At 38.2% G+C, this 19,233-nt stretch overlaps 1 protein-coding gene across 2 annotated transcripts in view; it reads right to left on the bottom strand.

The window, feature by feature from the left end:
- The window catches only part of LOC124166538 (putative elongator complex protein 1), a 64,966-nt gene that overhangs the window by 28,899 nt on the left and 16,834 nt on the right, over window positions 1-19,233 (bottom strand). For both annotated transcript variants that reach the window (XM_046544089.1, XM_046544090.1), the window contains 7 exons: window positions 17,427-17,730; window positions 16,603-16,825; window positions 15,841-16,024; window positions 10,402-10,588; window positions 9,229-9,387; window positions 3,084-3,195; window positions 2,450-2,564 (listed from right to left, as the gene is read on the bottom strand). In XM_046544089.1, the coding sequence (XP_046400045.1) occupies window positions 2,450-2,564; window positions 3,084-3,195; window positions 9,229-9,387; window positions 10,402-10,588; window positions 15,841-16,024; window positions 16,603-16,825; window positions 17,427-17,730 (1,284 nt within the window). The remainder of the gene's footprint in view (window positions 1-2,449; window positions 2,565-3,083; window positions 3,196-9,228; window positions 9,388-10,401; window positions 10,589-15,840; window positions 16,025-16,602; window positions 16,826-17,426; window positions 17,731-19,233) is intronic.

The raw sequence follows: 19,233 nt of genomic DNA, 5'->3' as shown, positions 1-19,233 counted from the left end.
ACACATCAAAGGAGCAGTGTTTGGGAGTTTCAGAGCATGACATTGTGAAGCACTGAGTTAAATGATTGTCCTAATGGAGAAATGGGGTACTCCAAAACCTACAGTGGACAACAAAGGAGGGGGCAAAAGCAAAATGAATACAGTAGACTCTCGTTATTACGAAGTTCACGGGACCGAAAAATCGGAGGTTCGTAATAAAGAAGTTCGTAAGAACGTTTCTTTTAGGAATCGTCGAAAGGAATAGTGTATTATAAACGCGATTAAATTATGCGGAAATAAATATAAACAGGAAAATGCGTTTCAGTATTTCAACAGAAGACTGCGCCATGACGCAATCGAGGGTTGATATCTTCCCGAATACATGAACTCCGATATTCAAACTCGATGCGTCCCAAGACCTTGTTCCTAGGTTGATAAAATTACAGTCCGGCCACCGAGAGTTGTCCAATTACAGACCAAATGGTCTAGGTCCGGGGAGGGGGCAAGGCTGCCAGGTAAGAAAGGGAAACGCTTACAAAGTGTTCCGTGAAGAAAAGATGCGGAAGGGACGACGAGCGTCAAGGACCTAGAGGAATAATCACTTGTTCTGTGATTCGAAGAATGGGCTTATTTTGGTGGATCAGGCTTATTTCGGTGTTCGTTTATGCATTTGACAACGTTGTATGACTAGGCGAGGATGTGAGGTGCGTTTGGGGTCAGCGATTGGCTTTAAACCGTGCTGGCACAGGCTTATCCGCCCCTCCTATTGTGCCGCAATCGGACAACCCTCGCCAGCCGGACTATATGTAATTTATCGCAGAGTAAGGTTATCCTGCGGGATGCAACACTGCATTACACGTATGTGCTTACTCACGCTAGTGGCGAACTGATCTAGCGGGGCCTGCAATGCATTCGGAGCCGAAAAAATAGCTCCCCGCGGTGACGAAGAACGGGCGAAACGTTGAACAGTTCCTAAATTCACACTATTTACATTGATACCTTATTCAGATCATGATCACAGTGAGAGTTTCCCAGCGCCACACCGCGTAGTATCGGCCAAATCGAAAGGTGCCAAATTTGAAATTTGAAAATTTTGAATGCTCGTATCTCTGAAAATTCGTAAATCGAATGTGCATAGGAAGAGGTCTGACTTTACATCCTATTTACGAACGGTTATGAGTAGGGCACCCTGACTACACAGGAATGAAGCTAGTTATATGATGTTGCGTGTAAACTGAATAAAGAACCATAATTGACGCTCTTAGGCACAGTAAACGAGAATAACTTAAACGTGGCGCAATTATTGAAACTTAAGTGTAGTGAATATCCAACTAAATACCGTGACTTGTGCGTGCAACTTCGTAATAAAGTTCATATTGTAACTGCCGGGACCGGGACATAGGTTCGTAATTTCGTAAAAACGAAAATTTCGTAATAACGTTTCTTTTACTATAGCTTGGATAGGCCCTTTCGACGGGACCAACGGTTTGCTTCATAATAACGAGAACTTTGTAACAACGTTGTTCGTATTAACGAGTCTACTGTAATAAAAGAAAACAAAGTCAAAGAAGAATATGACCAGTCGAAAGGAATGTAACTTTAACTATGCCACTGTTTACACTTCTCTGTCATCAACAAATTTTTGAACATACTAAAGATTTTAACTTGAAAAAGAAAGCAACTTAGTACATATTTCTTACACCCCCAATTCTTTCCCTAACTCAAATAACTGAATAATTACCTTTGCTGAAAGCCTTTAAAACCCTCAAATAACCCACACAAACATCATCACTGATGTACAAGGAGGTTTGGGCGAAAATACTCAGGTAGTCAACAAATGAAGAGTAGGGAGCTAAAAAATCTAAAAAAATTATAGTGTATTTTATACATCTTGAGACCATAGTTTATATATTATGATATTAATGGAGAGATATAACCTAGATCAAGTAACATCAAGATACATAATGATGAAGAAAAGGACAAGAAAAAATAATCATTGTCAATCGACGCAGTTTATTTAAGAGTACTAACTGAGAGCAAATTCTACAAAAGAGAACTTCCACGGAAAAGTTAATGACATCACAAACTCATGCCAAGCTTTTCACTATATCTCATCTTCTCTTTGCCCTATTGCATGCCTATTGCATGGACTTCTCACAGTTCATTATTGTTAACATTCATACAAGAGATTCCTTCTCTCAGTGAAATGTTCTTATTGATTGAGTGAATGAACCAAAGCTCGAATTGTGTCACCAACTCATCAATAGTAAAAAGATACTTTCACCTTTTTTTATTCTAAACTTATGAAGTTTTTCTTGCCCATAATTTCAGTACAGATTCTTTTTCACTTTGTTTCTGATTCTAACTTCAAGAACTAGTAGAATCAAGAACCAAAACCAATCCATCCCCTGATAAAATAAACAAAGACAATTCACTTTCAGAGGGAGAATAAATCAAATAAGGAATCTACCTTTGATTGACTGGACTCTCTTGAGTGCTGCAACGAGTCCCTCCTTCGTTTTTTTCATAACATGGCTGGTCAAAATAGGAAGCAAATACTCCTCCTCATTCACAGTTTCCATTGCCTGAAGACAATAAAAAAGGAAGTCAATTCATAGGAATCTAATTCACAGCATTATACACATTTTACCAAGAACAATGTACGCAAGACACTACATGCTCAAATGAAATTTATTATTGTTGACAACGACAGTAAGAAACTGATTAGACAGAAGGATATTATTGAGACACAGAGAAGGATAGGTAGTCATTACTTCAGTCATATTTACTCCTTAATATTTATAATTGGGATATAAAAATGATAGCCATTCTAGTAATAAGTGCTAAGAATAATGAAAATTAGCAATTACATTTAATATAGAATTAGTTACAGTTACAACTACTTATAGCAATTTTTCCTAAATTATTGATATATTCTAAAGGGTCAAGGAACTAGTGCCTGATCCTACCAAATTCTAGTTCTCACTACCAAGAGGACAGGCGACTTTTTATCCGGAATCCACCATACTCCTATTGAAGTCACCAAAATTACGAAACACAAAACATGTATTATGATTTATGAAATGTCCAAAATAAAAAATTACCTTCCTTAGAGAATCACATATGACTTCCAACTTGCTCAGCAGGTTTTCCTTCTTCCGAACCATATTGAGGTGGTAAAATTTAGAATACATGGTCTCACATACATTCTCCTGCCTGTAAGTAACAGCAAAAAAATACATACACATTAAGAGACACAGGCCACAAAGGATGACTTCCTTTCTAAAAAATTCTCATTTAAGCAAACAGGAATTCACCGCAAACACAATATTCTCTAAATCTAAATACAGTCGGATCCAGATTTAACGTCTTCGAATTTAACGTTTTTCCGCATTTAGCGTTTATTTTTTTGAGTCCTGATTCATTCCCTATTAGGACAATGTAAAAATTATCTGTATTTAGTTTTTCTGCATTTATAGCCGTAAAAATTTATCCCGCACAAGATTTTTTTGCTCGAATTAACTTTTTTTCATGACAGTTCATGCAAATCTTCGAATTTCTCCTCATCAACAAGAAGAGTCTCATGAAAGTTTACCAAGAGTCGATAGAATCTACCGGGGGACACTTCTTCAACTGCTTTCTTCCGCGAACGCTGGTACCTTCAACTCTCATGCTGGGTGATTTGTCTTCTCGTAATGTTTCGCTCCCCTTCTGATCCAAACACCAGGCACTTTTTGTATCAAATCCCATCTAATGGAGCAAAGTCATCCCTTAATAACCTCAAACTACCTTATCCTTCACTTCTTGAACTCGACTTTGATGATACGTGACGACTAATGACACGAGTTATCCTCTGAAGGCCGCTCCAAAAATGGTTTTCTCGTAATGTTTTCAATTGATGGCTTATGCCTCTTTCACCTCTACTCTCTACAGGAATTCCATTGTTAGCCCAATATTTTTCCAGTCAGCTACTTTCTCTTTCGGAGGAGGCCCAATATCATTTGCGCAGTTCACTAGAAGATTCTTTCTATAATCCATTCCAAGGTCAGTTCCACGTAGGAACAGCGAAAGAACCGAGGAAGTGTTTCCCCTGTCATGATCGTGAGTGAGAGCATTCTTTCCCTACGGAACATCATTATTTTACAACGTAATTTAGATATCCCTGAGTCCATATACCGACATGAGGCTGATTGATATTGCTGTCGATTCAAAGATATTTATCTGGCGCTAATTTATGTCAAAAGAGGATGGCAATCGGAGTTTTGACTATCACGGTCCATGACTCTAAATAAATCGCTCATGCTGGAATAAAAATCACCGTATAAAGTGAGTCCTCGTTTAACGTCACTTACCGTTCCTGAAAAATGTGACGATAAACGAAATGACGTTAATCGAAGCACAATATCCCATAAGAAACAATGTAAAAAGTGAATATTGGCTCCTAGACCTCACAATTCCTACGCGAAAAAAATTTGGCGTATCATATTTGGGCCATTTTTTACAATGGGAATGCCAAACTACGGCATAAATACGAGTCCCTGTCTTCATCGACGGCAATACCAGCAGCGACGTACATCCTTCTCCATTTTTGTATCTTCCCGCATTTGCTTTTCGGCTTCGCTATGGTGGTCACCCGGTCGAGCGTCGCCTGGGCATCATCATCGCTGAAACATTGTCGCAGTTACAGGAACCAAGATTATTGAGAACACGGCGAAAAAGTGACGACAAATACTCCGAGTTCTACACGGAAAAATTCCTAGAAATCACTTTTCAGGTTCCAGAAAACCATTGACTTTACTTGACATTTACACACTTAACATTTGCGCACCTACCTAGGAATTCATTTAGCAGAAAATTTGCTATGAACGTAATCGAAATTGACAGTAAACACACCGTTTTACCCTTCGTTAAGACTCACTGTATTACCGCCCACAAAACGAACAACCTGCAACGCCCGCCGCTTCGCATTTTTTCTCGCGCAAAATTTAAAAGACCTGACCAGACCTGACGTTATTGTGAAGCAAAAGTGCGATAAATGAATGACGGTCCCAAAATTTTCGTGACGTTATCGCGAAATGACGTTAAACGGGGTGACGTAGAACGAGGACTCACTGTACTCACGGTAAAATAGATGAGCGAAAAAATCCAGCAGGTATTCCTTGATGGTTGACTTTGACATCATAACCCTGATGAAATTGCCAAACTCCAGAGGCACTGACAATTTTTCAGATGAAATCCAGTTCTATTGAAGATTAAACCTTATCACTTAACAGAGTTTAGCTAATCGTTAAATCTGCCGAGAAACAAGGTGAGTCGGAGTCAAGGTGATCAGCGCACTGCATAAGCAACTTCTCCCGGCTCCATTCGACCTGCATGAGGCCGCGGATATATGACAACAAATCTGGTGTTATCATCGAGTTTAATCACCATCGTCTTGTACGCATACTAGAAATAAGATTCTCCTTTTTTGGATGACCTCGAAATCCAAAATGTGCGCACAGGAGGCTTTTAAAAGACTCATAAATCCCTTGTTTCGCCGATGCAACAGAAAACGTTAAGTTGGCAAAATTCCATAAAACCTCCCTTTTACTAGAACAAGATATTCAGTAGTTTAGATTTCGGGATTAGCGATCTTCTGCTGTCCCTTTATTTCACTAGTCTTTATTGACGTGATGACGATTTTTTGAGTACCTACTTACACCTTTTTTTATTATATTAGAAATTCTATAGTCACCTACATGTCACTTTTACATAAAAAAATTATAAAAGTTCATCGAGACCACTGAAATATGCATAAAATTGGAATCACTAATGTCCATAATAATATTCCATGTGGGAATACTTTTAAGTTGATGTATATTATAATTTTCTAACAATATTTCATTAAAACAATTGTCATCCTCTCATTACTTATTTTTACTACCCATTTTTTTAGCTGATTCCTGAAAAGTATTATCCAACCTTCATTGGGCAGAGAACACTTAATTAATGAATTTTTTGCTGCATGCAGCACCTTTTAGTTACTTAAAATAATATTTTTTATTCATAGAGCCATTCCAATAATTACAGACCCTAAAATCTGAAAAAAAATGGCAGGTCCTAATTTAGTGTTTTTCTGCATTTAGTGTTCTAAATTTTGTCCCCCCTGAAAAACGTTAAATCAGGATTCTACTATATCATGGTTGGTTGGGTTAACCAGCATGAATAGAAATCAAAATAATTCCTAACTGAATCCTTAATTATCAGGGTGCAAGGGAAAAGAGGTAGACTGCAATAGAAATGGCGCCAGCATAAACAAGAAGAAAATTTATTACTTCAGGAGTAACTTTAAGGTAATGTAGAAAAATTATTATGGAAAAGTAAAGCTTTCACCTCTGTCTAAATTTAATCACATTTCTTATATACTGTTTTTTTCGACGATTCCTAAAAGAAACGTTCATGCGAACTTCATTATTATGAACATCCGGTTTTTCGGTCCCGCGAACTTCGTAATAATGAAAGTCTACAGCAATACAAATGTCTTGAGTTCGAAGCCTTGGAGAACATTTGGACACCCCAAAATAAAATACTCCATGTGTGAGGTGGCCCAGGGTAAGGAACTAACCCTGATTGTGGGATATTCACGTATTGTGGCTAAGGTTGGGGCGAGCTCTATCCACACTAACCTTCAGGTGGAATCACTAAAGGAGTACCGGACCTTGTATTCATTATGATATAATCTCCTCCATTCTTAACTTTTCAATGCTATCATCCTTCACTCTGCACATGCAGCTATTCCATAGACGTTTATTAACCCTTAGAGTGTGGGAACGTTTTTATTCGTTTTGCATCCTGAATGCAGCATTTACCCAAAATTTTTATTGCTACCTGAATATCATGCACTTGGGCACTTTCCCTCGCCATAAGGGGCTAAGGGGCTTGGCTTAAGTCTACCAGACAACTCCTAGTGGCAGAGGGTGCCTCCTGCACAGGCAGTCTCTTCTGCACTGGCTGTCAGCTAAAATCCTGAACTCCCATAGCCCAAGGATTAAAACTAGAGATGTGCGAATAGTATCCGCGAATACTCGAATACCTCGAATACCAGAAAGTATTCGATATTCGAGATCTCGAATAGTTATGCCAAAGGTACCGTCTCGAATACCTCGAATACTTTGAATTTCGCGTCATACGCTTTCGCTCGCACGTCATTGGTAGTTGACTCTGAAAAATGATAACTCGAGTCATTTAGTGCATGCAGCGCCGTTTTAGGCAAGCTGACGAACTATATCAAATTCGCGGTTTAGAGCGGTGAAAAGAGTTCGAAATTGATAGGGTGAAAAAATCCGAGAATCCCAGGTGTCCCCCACCAGGAGTAACTCAGTGCCGTGGGATAGCAACATAGGCGCATTTCCCACGATCCGCTATTCCCTCCATTCAGCATTCACCCCACCCAATCTGACGATTTCCTCTTCTCCGAAAACAAACAATAGGTCCCAGCTCGTGCAGGGATCGTATTACGAAGACTTAAGCCTCGAAAAAATATAAAGTTACCGGAAAATAATAGAATCGCGTTTCACCCTTCACTCTTTCTCCCCCACTGACCATTTTCCCGCATTCATCTTTTGATAAAAATAAGACGAGGTGTTTACCATGTGTCCTTTGTGGCTAATAAGGACAGGCACTTATTTTGAATCTTCCCCAGGAGATGAAACTACCACGGGGAGGAACTCAGTGCCGTGGGATAGTGACATAGGCGCATTTCCCACGATCTGCTATCCCCCTCCCTTCAGCATTCGCCTCACCCACTCTGACGATTTCCTCTTCTCCGATATCAAACAAAAGATCCGACCTCGCGCAGGGATCGTTTTACGAAGACCTTAGCTTCGAAAAAAATATCAAGTTACGCGAGAAAAATAAAAGCGTGTCTCGCACCCACCCCCTTTTCTCACCCGCTGACCTTTTTCTACCAACCTGTTTCGAATTTCCCCCTTTCTGGAGGTCAACTGCTGCATGAGTCATATACTAGCCCGAAAGGGGTCTAACAATTACTTTCGGCAATTATTATTACACTTTTATTGGATTGAAATATTATTAATATGCGCGTAATTTAAGAAAGAATAAGACCAAACACGACATATTTCTGACTTTATTTAAGCATCTTACGCAGGAAAATAAATGCCGGAAAGACGAAGAAATACGACGGGGGCTTAGCATTTTGGCGTAATGCTCAAATAGGGTGCTTTCCTATTATTTTTTATTGCCTAAATCGAAATATTAATACTCCTGGAGTACGCATTTAACGCTTTTAGATTTTTATTGGACGATATCTATTTTTCGCGATTAAATTAAAAGTGAAAAATTTCAAACGTGCGAAAATGCGACGCGTTAGTGGGAATGATGGGGAAAAGTCCGTGTGACACATTTCTGGTTCCCCCTCCCGCCTTGTGAGGTGGCCTTGGGCGAGGCTCAGAGCGCTGATACCTTACCAAACCTTACCTTATCAAACGAAGAAAACTTTCCGACCTTAGCCAGTTTTAATAAGTGATTTCTAAGACATGTTTCCCTGAGCTCTGTGCCTCATGCATGCATTAGTAACCTCGGACGATGTAAAATTTCTATCCTCTCGTGTAGAAACTAGGTCCCTATGATGTCAAGTGGAGTTGCATCATATGGGTGCCAATCTGGCCTTTTTCAAATGAGGATAAAATTGACCATTGCCATTGGTCTAGACTGGTATTTCTAGAACCAAATAATTGGTATATTATGAATACACCAATGGTAGGTAACGAATCACAATCAATGCCTTTCGTTTTCTTTAATGAAGGAAACTACCCTATTGTTTACATAAAATTAAAATATTCCATTAATCAGCTAAATTCCTGTTTGAATCCTTTAAAGGCAATCACAAGTACTCGCCAAAATCTTGGGTTTCCTGCTGCATAGGCGACCTAGTCAAACATTCTCACATTAATAGTTTAGTATTCGAGGTATTCGAAATTCGAGGTATTCGAATATTCGAACAATGATTTGATATTCGAATTCGATATTCGAATTCGAGAAATCTACTATTCGACCCATCCCTAATTAAAACCCATTTAAATACACTCTCTAAGGCAACATAAATAAGGAATTTTTGGGCAATCCTGTACAGTCTCTGTACAGTCCACTTGTAAGATACATTGCAGAATAAACCAAGGTCTACACTGAGCTATTAAGATGATGGTTAATTTATCCACAGGAGTAGAGAAATACTATTTCTGACAAACTTACTGTAGCTCGCACAGGAATAGGGACAGCCAGGTTGGATTCTTCACTTGGCGAACAAACTCCTCCAAATCCATCAAAAAATCATTGGGATACAGGTCACAGATGACATTCAAATTTATTCTCTGAACACGTGCCATATCAAAGGCTTTTCCATATTCTTTCCTAGTGAACAAGAAGCCACCATTATTAGATAACTACATAGAAAGTAAATAACAAAGAACAAATTTATAATCAAATTTGTAACACCAGGTGATACACTGGATGCATTCCTTATCTAAGTTTCTAGAGGAAACATTATCAAAAAACTACTTAGAAATAAAAAAAACTCTTATTCTATCAAAGAAATGCCTTGTATTTTAAAAATTCATATCCCACACTTTCTCCTTGAAACTTTTTTTTGAAAACTGAATTTTCTAGTACAAAATAATTATTCATATGCATGAGCCTAAATTTCATTACTACCAATAACAGCTAGTGAGAAGTTATCATAAGTTTTGGCAACAATTTTAATAACTGCTTTGCCAAAATAATTAATATTCCATTATTGCTGATGTATTTTACATTTTCATTTTTTCATTAACTAATTGTTTACAACTGATATAATTAAATACCATTTTCACAAATGGAGTAAGTACATGTATCTCAGCGATCTCTCTACACTGAACCCCACCCCCCACAGCATCGGACTTCCACTCTCACCATTCACTCTCCCATGGTGGGAAGATGCCAACAGAGTGAAATACTTGGCACCTCAGGCAACATTGTGGAGGCCAATTAGAGCACACAAACAGGGAATCATGAGATGGATGCAAGGCAAGTGTGGAGTCTGTTATCAAGATAGTGGGCAGTCAGGAATGAGGATTCAAAAACACAAGTAACAAGCAATAAAAGAGTTTCATTTCCCAAGTGGTGTTTCTCATTGCCGTTCCCTGCTTTGCGAGGAAGAACTCTCGGAGTGAGTAGTTACAACTGGCAGTATATTTGGCAATTTACTGTATCTAAATATGTTAAATTAATAAAAAAATAAACCAGTCTTCAACACGTGGCACACATGGCCATTCACACCGATCATACATCTGCAAGTGATGGTGCTGCTACCATTGGTTTTGAGAATATTTAGATATTTAAAAATAAAGGTATTCAACCCTTCTTCAAGAAAAATGCATTATTACCTACCTAGCAACCAAATTAGCAATGATATGAAGAGACAAAGCTCTAGGTTCAATACATTCCAGGTTCCCACGAGGCATCTGAAGGACAACCTTGAAATGCTTTGGCAAGGCGATTACAATTTTTGAGCCTCGTTCCACTCTCCTCACATCTTCAGCCTCACAACCATCCAACTTCCTCGCTATAAACATTTCTGAAAGGGAAAAATAAAATTTTAATCAGGACATACATGAGAAATATTTATTTAAACCAACACACATCAGACTAAAATGACATCCTAGAATCACAAAATTGAGAAATAAAAAATTTATAAACATATCAGAATTTAGCCCTACAACAAAATGAAAAAACTCGATATTTTAAAAATCTATTCACTGAGGGGAAGAAATCCCCATTTTAAATGAAAGAAAATTATGGATGATGATAAACCAATCATCCTACATGTTTAGAAAAGTACAGTGGAACCCCGATTTATCGTTCCCGCATTCATCGTTTTCCCGCATTCATCGTTCGCCGCTCCTGGTCCCAAATTAAGTTCCATAAAGACAATGTAATTTTTTCCCGCATCTATCGTTCCCCGAAGTATCGTTTTCCCGCATTGATCGTTAGGAGATCGCGGTCCCGTCGAATAATTTTCCCGCATGCATCGTTTGATAAAAATGACACGATGTGTTTACAACGTGTTATTTATGGCTATTAACAACAGACACATAGTTTGAATCTTCCCCAGGAGATTGAAATGCGATAGGGAGAAGCAGAGTGCCGTGGGATAGTTACATTAGCGCATTTCCCAAGATCCGGTATCCCCCTCCATTCAGCACTCGCCTCCCCCCGGTTGAAGCTTTCTTCTTCTCCGAAATAAAAAATAAGGTCCCAGCTTGAGCAGGCATCGTATTACGACGACCTTAGCTTCGAAAGAAAATATCAAGTTACTCGAGAACAGAAGAAACCTTTTTCACGCCCCCCCTCTCTCGACCGCTGACTTTTTTTAGCCGACTCGCTTCAAAGGTGGAGGTCAACTGCTGCATGAATCACCAATTAGCCCAAAAGTTATCTAAAAATGAATTACGGCAATTGGTATTATACTTTTATTATATTGAGAGATTAGTGATGTGCACGTAATTCAGTAAAGATTGATACCAAACACGACGTATTTCTAACATTATTTAAGCATTTTAAGCAAGGAAATAGTTGGAATAATACGATGGTGATTTCTGGCGAATAACGATATCCTCGCAGCTGATAGTGAGCTTCACGGCAGTTGATGCGATTTTTTTTCGAAAACAGGGCGTCTGGTTACAATTTACGAGTTATGCTACAAGTCTCACTTGTCTGAGTTACTAACGAAGCGATGTCTTCTCAGGATATTTTGTTTCTCTCTACTAGCAATCTGAATTCTTCTGCTCATCTAGAGCTACGCTACTTATTGTTAGAAATGAGTGGGTAAGTTGCCTTCTCTATAGGATAAAAAATTTCATTGCGCAGTCATATGGTCATGCTTCACCCTCTGCAGTAAGCTCTGCCTACGCCGTACGCGATAGCATTAGTGCCGAACTTCACCTCGTACGAGTGGTTCCGTACTTTCTGGGGTGGGTTGACTTAAAACTAGCGAATGTTTTCCGCGTGGGTTCAATGGAGTCCGGTTTCATTTTTATTAGTTTTGTTCTTATTCGTCTTCGGACCATGGCCCTTCCGAAGACACAAGTGAGAACTTTAAAAGATGGACTGAAAATAATTGATGATGGAGAAAAGAATCCGGGCTAGAAATACGTGAATATTGAAGAACGCCTCGGTATGTCCGGTAGCACATGACGGCAGGGGTCGGGGTAGAGCGAGATCCCTGGTGAAAATAAGAAGTGGGATGAAGCCGAGGATCAGGTGGGCATGCCGCTGACGATTAACGCCACATTGCCTCAATCATATTAAAAATTTAATTGCAAGAAAGGAACGTTTCAAATAATTAACTATTTTTGGCCTTCTTGATACATCCTATAACCAATCACTGCGACGGCGAAATCAGTTGTTTGAGGCATAACACGCACATTTCTCTCGTAAATACGTGTACTTGAAATGGCATTTGATGGATAAGAATTTTTACATCAGACAGAAATGCATAATAGCCGTGAAAATTCCGAGTGGAGTGCAAACATTTTTAGCAAGGCGGCTTGTTCCTTTAGGATATTAGAAAGAGAGATAAGTCGAATCAACAATATGACCTAAGTGTTTCGATAAAGTAATAATATCCCTGTAATCAGCTGAAATCTCGTTTGAATCCATTAATGAATGTCATAATTCGCAAAAATGAATAGTTTCCTGGGACATAGGCAACCCGGACAAACATTCCCGCATTCATCGTTTTCCCGCATTCATCGTTTTTTTCATCCATCCCCCTGAAAAACGACAGATCGAGGTTCCACTGTATATTCATTAAGGGGCAAACTATTGTTACAAAAGAGAACTGTCAATCCAGCATCATTTCCTTTACCAAGCAATAACCATAAGGAAAACTTTTTGCATACATACAACACCGAAGTATTTTCCAAAGAGACTGGAGAGAAAAACATGTCTTTATACACAGCATTGAACAATGTGGAAATAGTTAATTGTTATGTCACATTATGAGCAAATTTATATGCCATGGAACGAAAAGAAAAATCTCTTGATGTTTGACATACAAACCCCACTCACCCAACAGAAAACAGATAGAAACTCTTCGCCATGTGTCACATACAGCGTAGAAATTTTCGAAGTTCTAAAAACAATGTCATATCCATATTCATGTGCAGAAAGAAGATGGTAGGAAACAGAGGAGTATAAGAAGACTGGAGCAGCTGTGGGCATTCATATGGACATTTAGATGGGCTGACTGCAGGCCAGACATTTAAAGCCTAAAAAATATGCCTTCCAGAGCATCAAAGAGCTATCAACATAACAACTACTGCATTCCAGCAATGAAAACGAAACCCTTGGGTCGGGTTCGCTGGATACACTCCTGAGGCGAGGACTATAAGCGGTCAGCTTTTCTCCTCGCCGCCAGAAGGGGAAGGACAGAAAGGAACAGGGAAAAGGAGGCGCCGCCGCGATAGGAGCCCGACGACGCCTCCAAGGAAAGGACGGGGAAGGAAGGACGGGACGAGGAATCCTGCACCGTCACAAAGGCGGGCAGGTCCTACTACTAACGAAACCAAGGTTACGCAATTAATATGCTACCAATTTTAGTAGATTTTCCTATGAGGAAGAAAAATCTATCGATCAAATCGGTAGATACTGCATTCCAGCAATAAGCAAATACCATCTCCACTTACAACACTCATTCATAATTTCAACTTAACAAACGGATTAATTTTGAGGTAAAAATGATATTACCCAACACTAATGATGGAGAATAAACCATTGAACTTCTACCGAGAAGATGGTTGCACATTGGGGGTAATCTCATTTGGTTCTTTTAAATTCAATACTCTGTCAACAATGGAGGTCTGCATTTACACAAAAAGAAAGAACAGGGAGCCCAGAGGTTCAGTTCAGATGATCTGATGATACTGAAAGGAGGCTGGGGATATATTGTTCTAAAATAAAATAGCATAAATCCTGAACAAAAAATCACCACAATTGTATCCCCAAAAGCCAAGTTAAATGTTTTTCACATAAAAATTAATTAGAAAGGGATATAAGTGAAAGAAAAAAAATTGGGAGAACAGAAATGAAAAAGATTTTTTCCATTTTGAATACCACCTTAACTTTACATCAGGAGCAATATTGGAATTGCTGAGTTCAGGCGCAATGTGCCTGACAGGCACAGACATGAGAAATCATTGTAAGCTCTCAGCTTGGCTCAGTAGTCCACCTTTCAATTTTAGAGCACCATTATTAGTGTAGTTGAACACTTACATGATGTCTTTCGTGCTATGCATAGAACCTTTACATGCCGTCATACAGCTCTGGACCAAATTAGCAAGGTGTGAATTAACATGGTCTTCAGGCTATTGAGTATTATTATATGTAATGTATTTTAGCATGTGAATTCTATAAGATCAGATTTATTTTATTTTTGCTATCTCATTTATATAAGCCTTTATTTTGCCATTATTTCGCTTAATTGTGCTGAATAATCCGCCACTGATCTGTCGACATGAATGCAAAAGGTGAATGGCTGAATCGAGTGTGTCAAAACAAAGAGTTAGTTTAAGCGCCAAGGGTCTATACCACCTTGTGGGAAGAAGAAATGAAAAAACACTTGCACTGTGACTGTCAGATCAATTGTGCCCGACTAAAAGTTAATACCCAGATAGCACAAAGTAAGAGAGTTAACCGTTTATTATGGTTTTCTCACGGAAAAAATTGATAAGCAGCTTATCATAAGCTAAGGGGCTTATATAAAGCAAAGGTAAGATGTTAGGGAAGATTAGGTAAGGAATGCCGTCAAATATCCTCAGACAACCTAAGTCGCTTCTGTCGCAGCGCCAAATATGGCTGAACAGCATACTACACATGCTACGCGGCTCATCTCGACATGAATTTAAATGCTGCCGGTGAAATCAAGCGAGGCTTTATAAGGGCTTAACAACTGATAACAGATTTACCCGTAAATAGAAAAAAATATAAAAACTGTAAGCGACCGGCTAGTGAAGATATAAAGCATAACACAATTACTTTATCCTTGTGGTGGAAAGAAAAAAAATAACGTCAGGGCGAACCGAACGCACGACCTCCATATCCGATGCTCTGCACTCTAACCACTACACCACAGCAGCTGATGAGAGAGAATGGTGTAGTTACCAATTTAAACTTTAATTATGTAGAAAAACTTGTCTGGTATGTGCATGAAAAACTAAAATTAGTCAAGGTCTACACAATTTAACATTTATGAATTTTAATTTTTGGCTTGATCACCCGATGACTGCAATACGTATATTAGATGTTCCTTCCGGCATTTTTATATTATTCTACGTCGCTTTTCTTGTGAAATTGTTTGTTTTTCTTATGACTGTCGTTTCTCCATCAGTTCATAAATTTGAATGATTTTCAAATTATGGCGGTATGATGTTATTTCTCCTCATAATATAGAAGCGTCAAGAATAAAAACATTATTGTTATACATAAAGGCCTTAATAAACACACTGAAACGATGGGACAATAACAGCATCTACGGAAGTGCTGAAAGTTTGGCATCCATTTTGCCATTACTCTGGATGTTTGTCCGCCTGGTCGTAAGAAACCCATAACAAGCTTACTTGAGAAGTGCCTTCCTTATTTCTTCCTTTCACCTTATCTCAATGACTTATAATGTGCTAGCTGGGTAAGGTCATCATTGGGTTATCAGAAAAGAGAAAGATTTTGACCTTGTCACCAAATAACCTGTTGCTTACATTTTAAATAATACAATACCTAAAAGGAAGGGCTATAAAGAAGCAGAAATAAAGACAAATTATTATCACAACTTACCGATGCTTGACTTTTCCAATAAGACACTGATCAATGTGTGATGATTTGTTGTGAGAAGTAAATACTCCGAATGAACAAAGAATGAACTACAGTCACTCAAAACCTCATTGTTGTTGATGTAAAATCTGTTTTTGCTAGTCAATCCAAAAATATACTCCTTTCCTGATATGTTGCATATTTCCATCTAAGAATAGAAAGGAGACTAGAAATTAGCAAATAATAGAGTGGAGAACCTCCATATTATGAAATTATACTGCACACAAAATGTAGCTCTTTTAATTTAAAATACAATGCTCAACATGCAGAAGCAAAGGTGCCCACTCCATGGGGCCTGAGGGGGCCCGAGCCCCCTCGAAAATTCGTTATGGGTGTGAGGAAAATTGTGTCAGGCTTGTCGATTTTCCCCAGAGTGTCCAGATATCGAGACTCGAGTTATCAGGGTTCTAATGTTGATCATATGACTCTTCAAAAATGCTTAAAAAACTTAAAACTCACTACTTATAAAATTTCCCAGGGCAAGATCCCTGGTTTGGGCCCCCCCAATATTTTTTGTAAGTCTGCTTCCCTGTGCAGAAGCAAATATTCAGAAAAATTCATTCTGATTCAGGGAAGAAAACTTTAATTAAAACCACCCACCATAGAATATGCAAAATAGACATTTACCCTCCTTCCATATTTTCCCAATATGTATTAACTTGCACACCATTTTGTAGAATAAGTAACAACTCATATGTTTCCAACAAATCTGAAACAAAAACCAACCTTATTAAGAATGGGAAGATTTTCCACATTCTTCCCATCAGTGTCTTTGAATGCACAAATTATATTTGGGAACTCATGCTTCAGTATTTGACCATTGTGGAGCTGAAGAGCAGTAACTGGAAGCATCTGTTTGCTAGATTCTTCCATGCAACTTGCAGCCAGGAAATGAACCGCAGAGCAGACAACCAGACCACTAACAAATGATGGTGTTAAGTTGACAGGCCTGAGGAATAATGCAAAAGATATTATTCTTATCATAATTTGATAAATTCATTAGCTGTGTGTAAGAAGACATGGTGCAAAATTTTCAATGCCAATGGTACACATTATAATGTCAGAAGCAGAATTTTGCTTGCCATCCGTGCTATTTTAATCACAAGTATGTTTCATATGATAACTCTATTAATAGACTTTCATTCACGTTTAACTAAGTACGGCAATAATATGTTAGTTACATAATATCTAAAATAAGGAACCACTTAAACCATTTATTGAATGAGTTGGAAATTTAGCCATAAAAGAATGCCTTATTGTAAGCAACACAAATTTAAAAAAGTAGAGACTATGTGAAAATAAGGATTACCGTATTTGTCTGAATATAGTCCCCCCTTTTTTTCCAAAAATGCCAATGGTAAAAGTAAAGAGGGGACTACATTCAGATGCATTTTCATAATTTTTCCCGAAACTGAAGCCTCAAAATTGGGGGGGGGGGGGTGAATATATTCAGAGGGGGACTATATTCGGAGAAATACGGTACATCAACCAGCCACATTATACAAATGCATATTTCATCTCACAAAAAGCAAAATAAGAGGCACAAATACCTTAATGTGCAATCACTTCCAGCACCAGATGATAACGAAGGCATCCTTAGGGTCAACACACAAGTTTCAGATCCAACAGAGAGATGACATGCAATAAGGTCTTCTGACACCCATTGCCAATGGCGATACACTTCTGGATGTTTGGTACCTCTAGGAAAGTTACTGGATATCTCTTGCCAATCAAGAGTAAAACGGCTTGCAGGTTTGTGATACCTTGTAGTACTTTTATACCCAGCCAATCCCATTCCAGTGACCTTTACAGTAGCGCCATTGGTCAACTTGTGTTCACTGACCAATTCATCATCTGTAGCAAATTAAAACGTTTGAGAAAAATTAAAATCTGAAAATGAGAACGACTGTTTACTTAAGTTATCATTAAATCCAACCTGACTTCATACCAGTTTTAAGTAGATTATGGATTTTCCAAGCAGCATACTTTTTGTAAAGAAAGTTAATTTTGTAACAAGTAAATTAAAATAGTAATTCAGTAAGATCTCATGTCAGCAATCTGACAAGAATGCAACTGTGGCATTCCTGGGTTATAGAAAATAGGTACCATATTACTGGAAATGTGTAGCAAACCATTACTATTCGCCAAAATACTTTCAAGCATGGTAATTTAGGAATGATGTAAATCAAGTTGTGTCTACTCTCCCCTTTTAGTTTCCCTTTTTGAAGCTTTGTATTAAATTGTAACTCTAATTATATCACAAATTGTAACTAAACATGTTAAGTGTTTAAGTGACATTGCTTGATGCATTGTAAAGAAGATGCATACATTATCTTTTGCAAAAAAATGGCATAAATGAAAAGGTTTCTTATTTGTGAACATATGTTCAGAAAATTTCAATAATTGAACTACAACACCAGCAACGGCATATAATTATTTACGGAAGGGAGTCTCAATGCAGGTGCTTGTGCCTTAGAGACTGCCTAAATCTGTTATATTTGTTCTGACACAATGCCAACAGTAATGGAGTAAATATACAGTACTACAGTGGAACCTTGATCTATCATTTTTCAGGGGGATGAATGAAAAAAATGACGAATGCAGGAAAACGATCAATGCGGGAATGTTTGGCTAGGTTGCCTGTGTCCCAGGAAACGCTGGATTTTTGCGAATTATGATATTTATTAATGGATTCAAACAAGATTTTAGCTGATTACAGGAATATTATTAATTTATCGAACTACTTAGGTCATATTGTTGATTCAACTTATATCTCTTTCAAATATCCTAAAGGAACACGCCACCTTGCTAAAAGATGTAGATAAAAGATGCACTCCGCTCGGCATTTGCACTGCTATTATGAATTTGCAAAAATTCATAATAACAATAATAAATAATTAATTCAATTAATTAATAATTAATTATTATTAATTCATAATTCTGTCTGATGCAAAAATTCTTATCCATCAAATGCCATTTCAAGTACACCTATTTACGAGAGTAATGTGCAAGTTATGCCTAAAACAACTGCTTTCGCCGGCGCAGTAATCAGTTGTGAGATGGATCACAAAGGCCAAAAATAGTTTATTATTTGAAATGTTCCTTTCTAACAATTGAATTTTTAATATAATAGAGGCAATGTGTAAGGCGTGAACAATATTGCATTAATCGTCAGCGGCACGCCCACCTCATCCTCGGCTTAATCCCACTTCTTGTCTTCACCAGGTATCTTACCCTACCCCCACCCCTGCTGTCATGTGCTAGCAGAAAACCCAAGGCGTTGGAATACTCACGCGCTACTAGCCCAGATTCTTTTCTTCATCTTCAATTATTTTCAGTCCATCTTTTAAAGTTCTC

This window comes from Ischnura elegans, chromosome 10 (genome assembly GCF_921293095.1).
Source record: "Ischnura elegans chromosome 10, ioIscEleg1.1, whole genome shotgun sequence".
Classification (NCBI taxonomy): domain Eukaryota; kingdom Metazoa; phylum Arthropoda; class Insecta; order Odonata; family Coenagrionidae; genus Ischnura; species Ischnura elegans.
The sequence above is the reverse complement of the archived record's forward strand: the minus strand, read 5'-3'. Positions and strand labels throughout refer to the sequence as shown.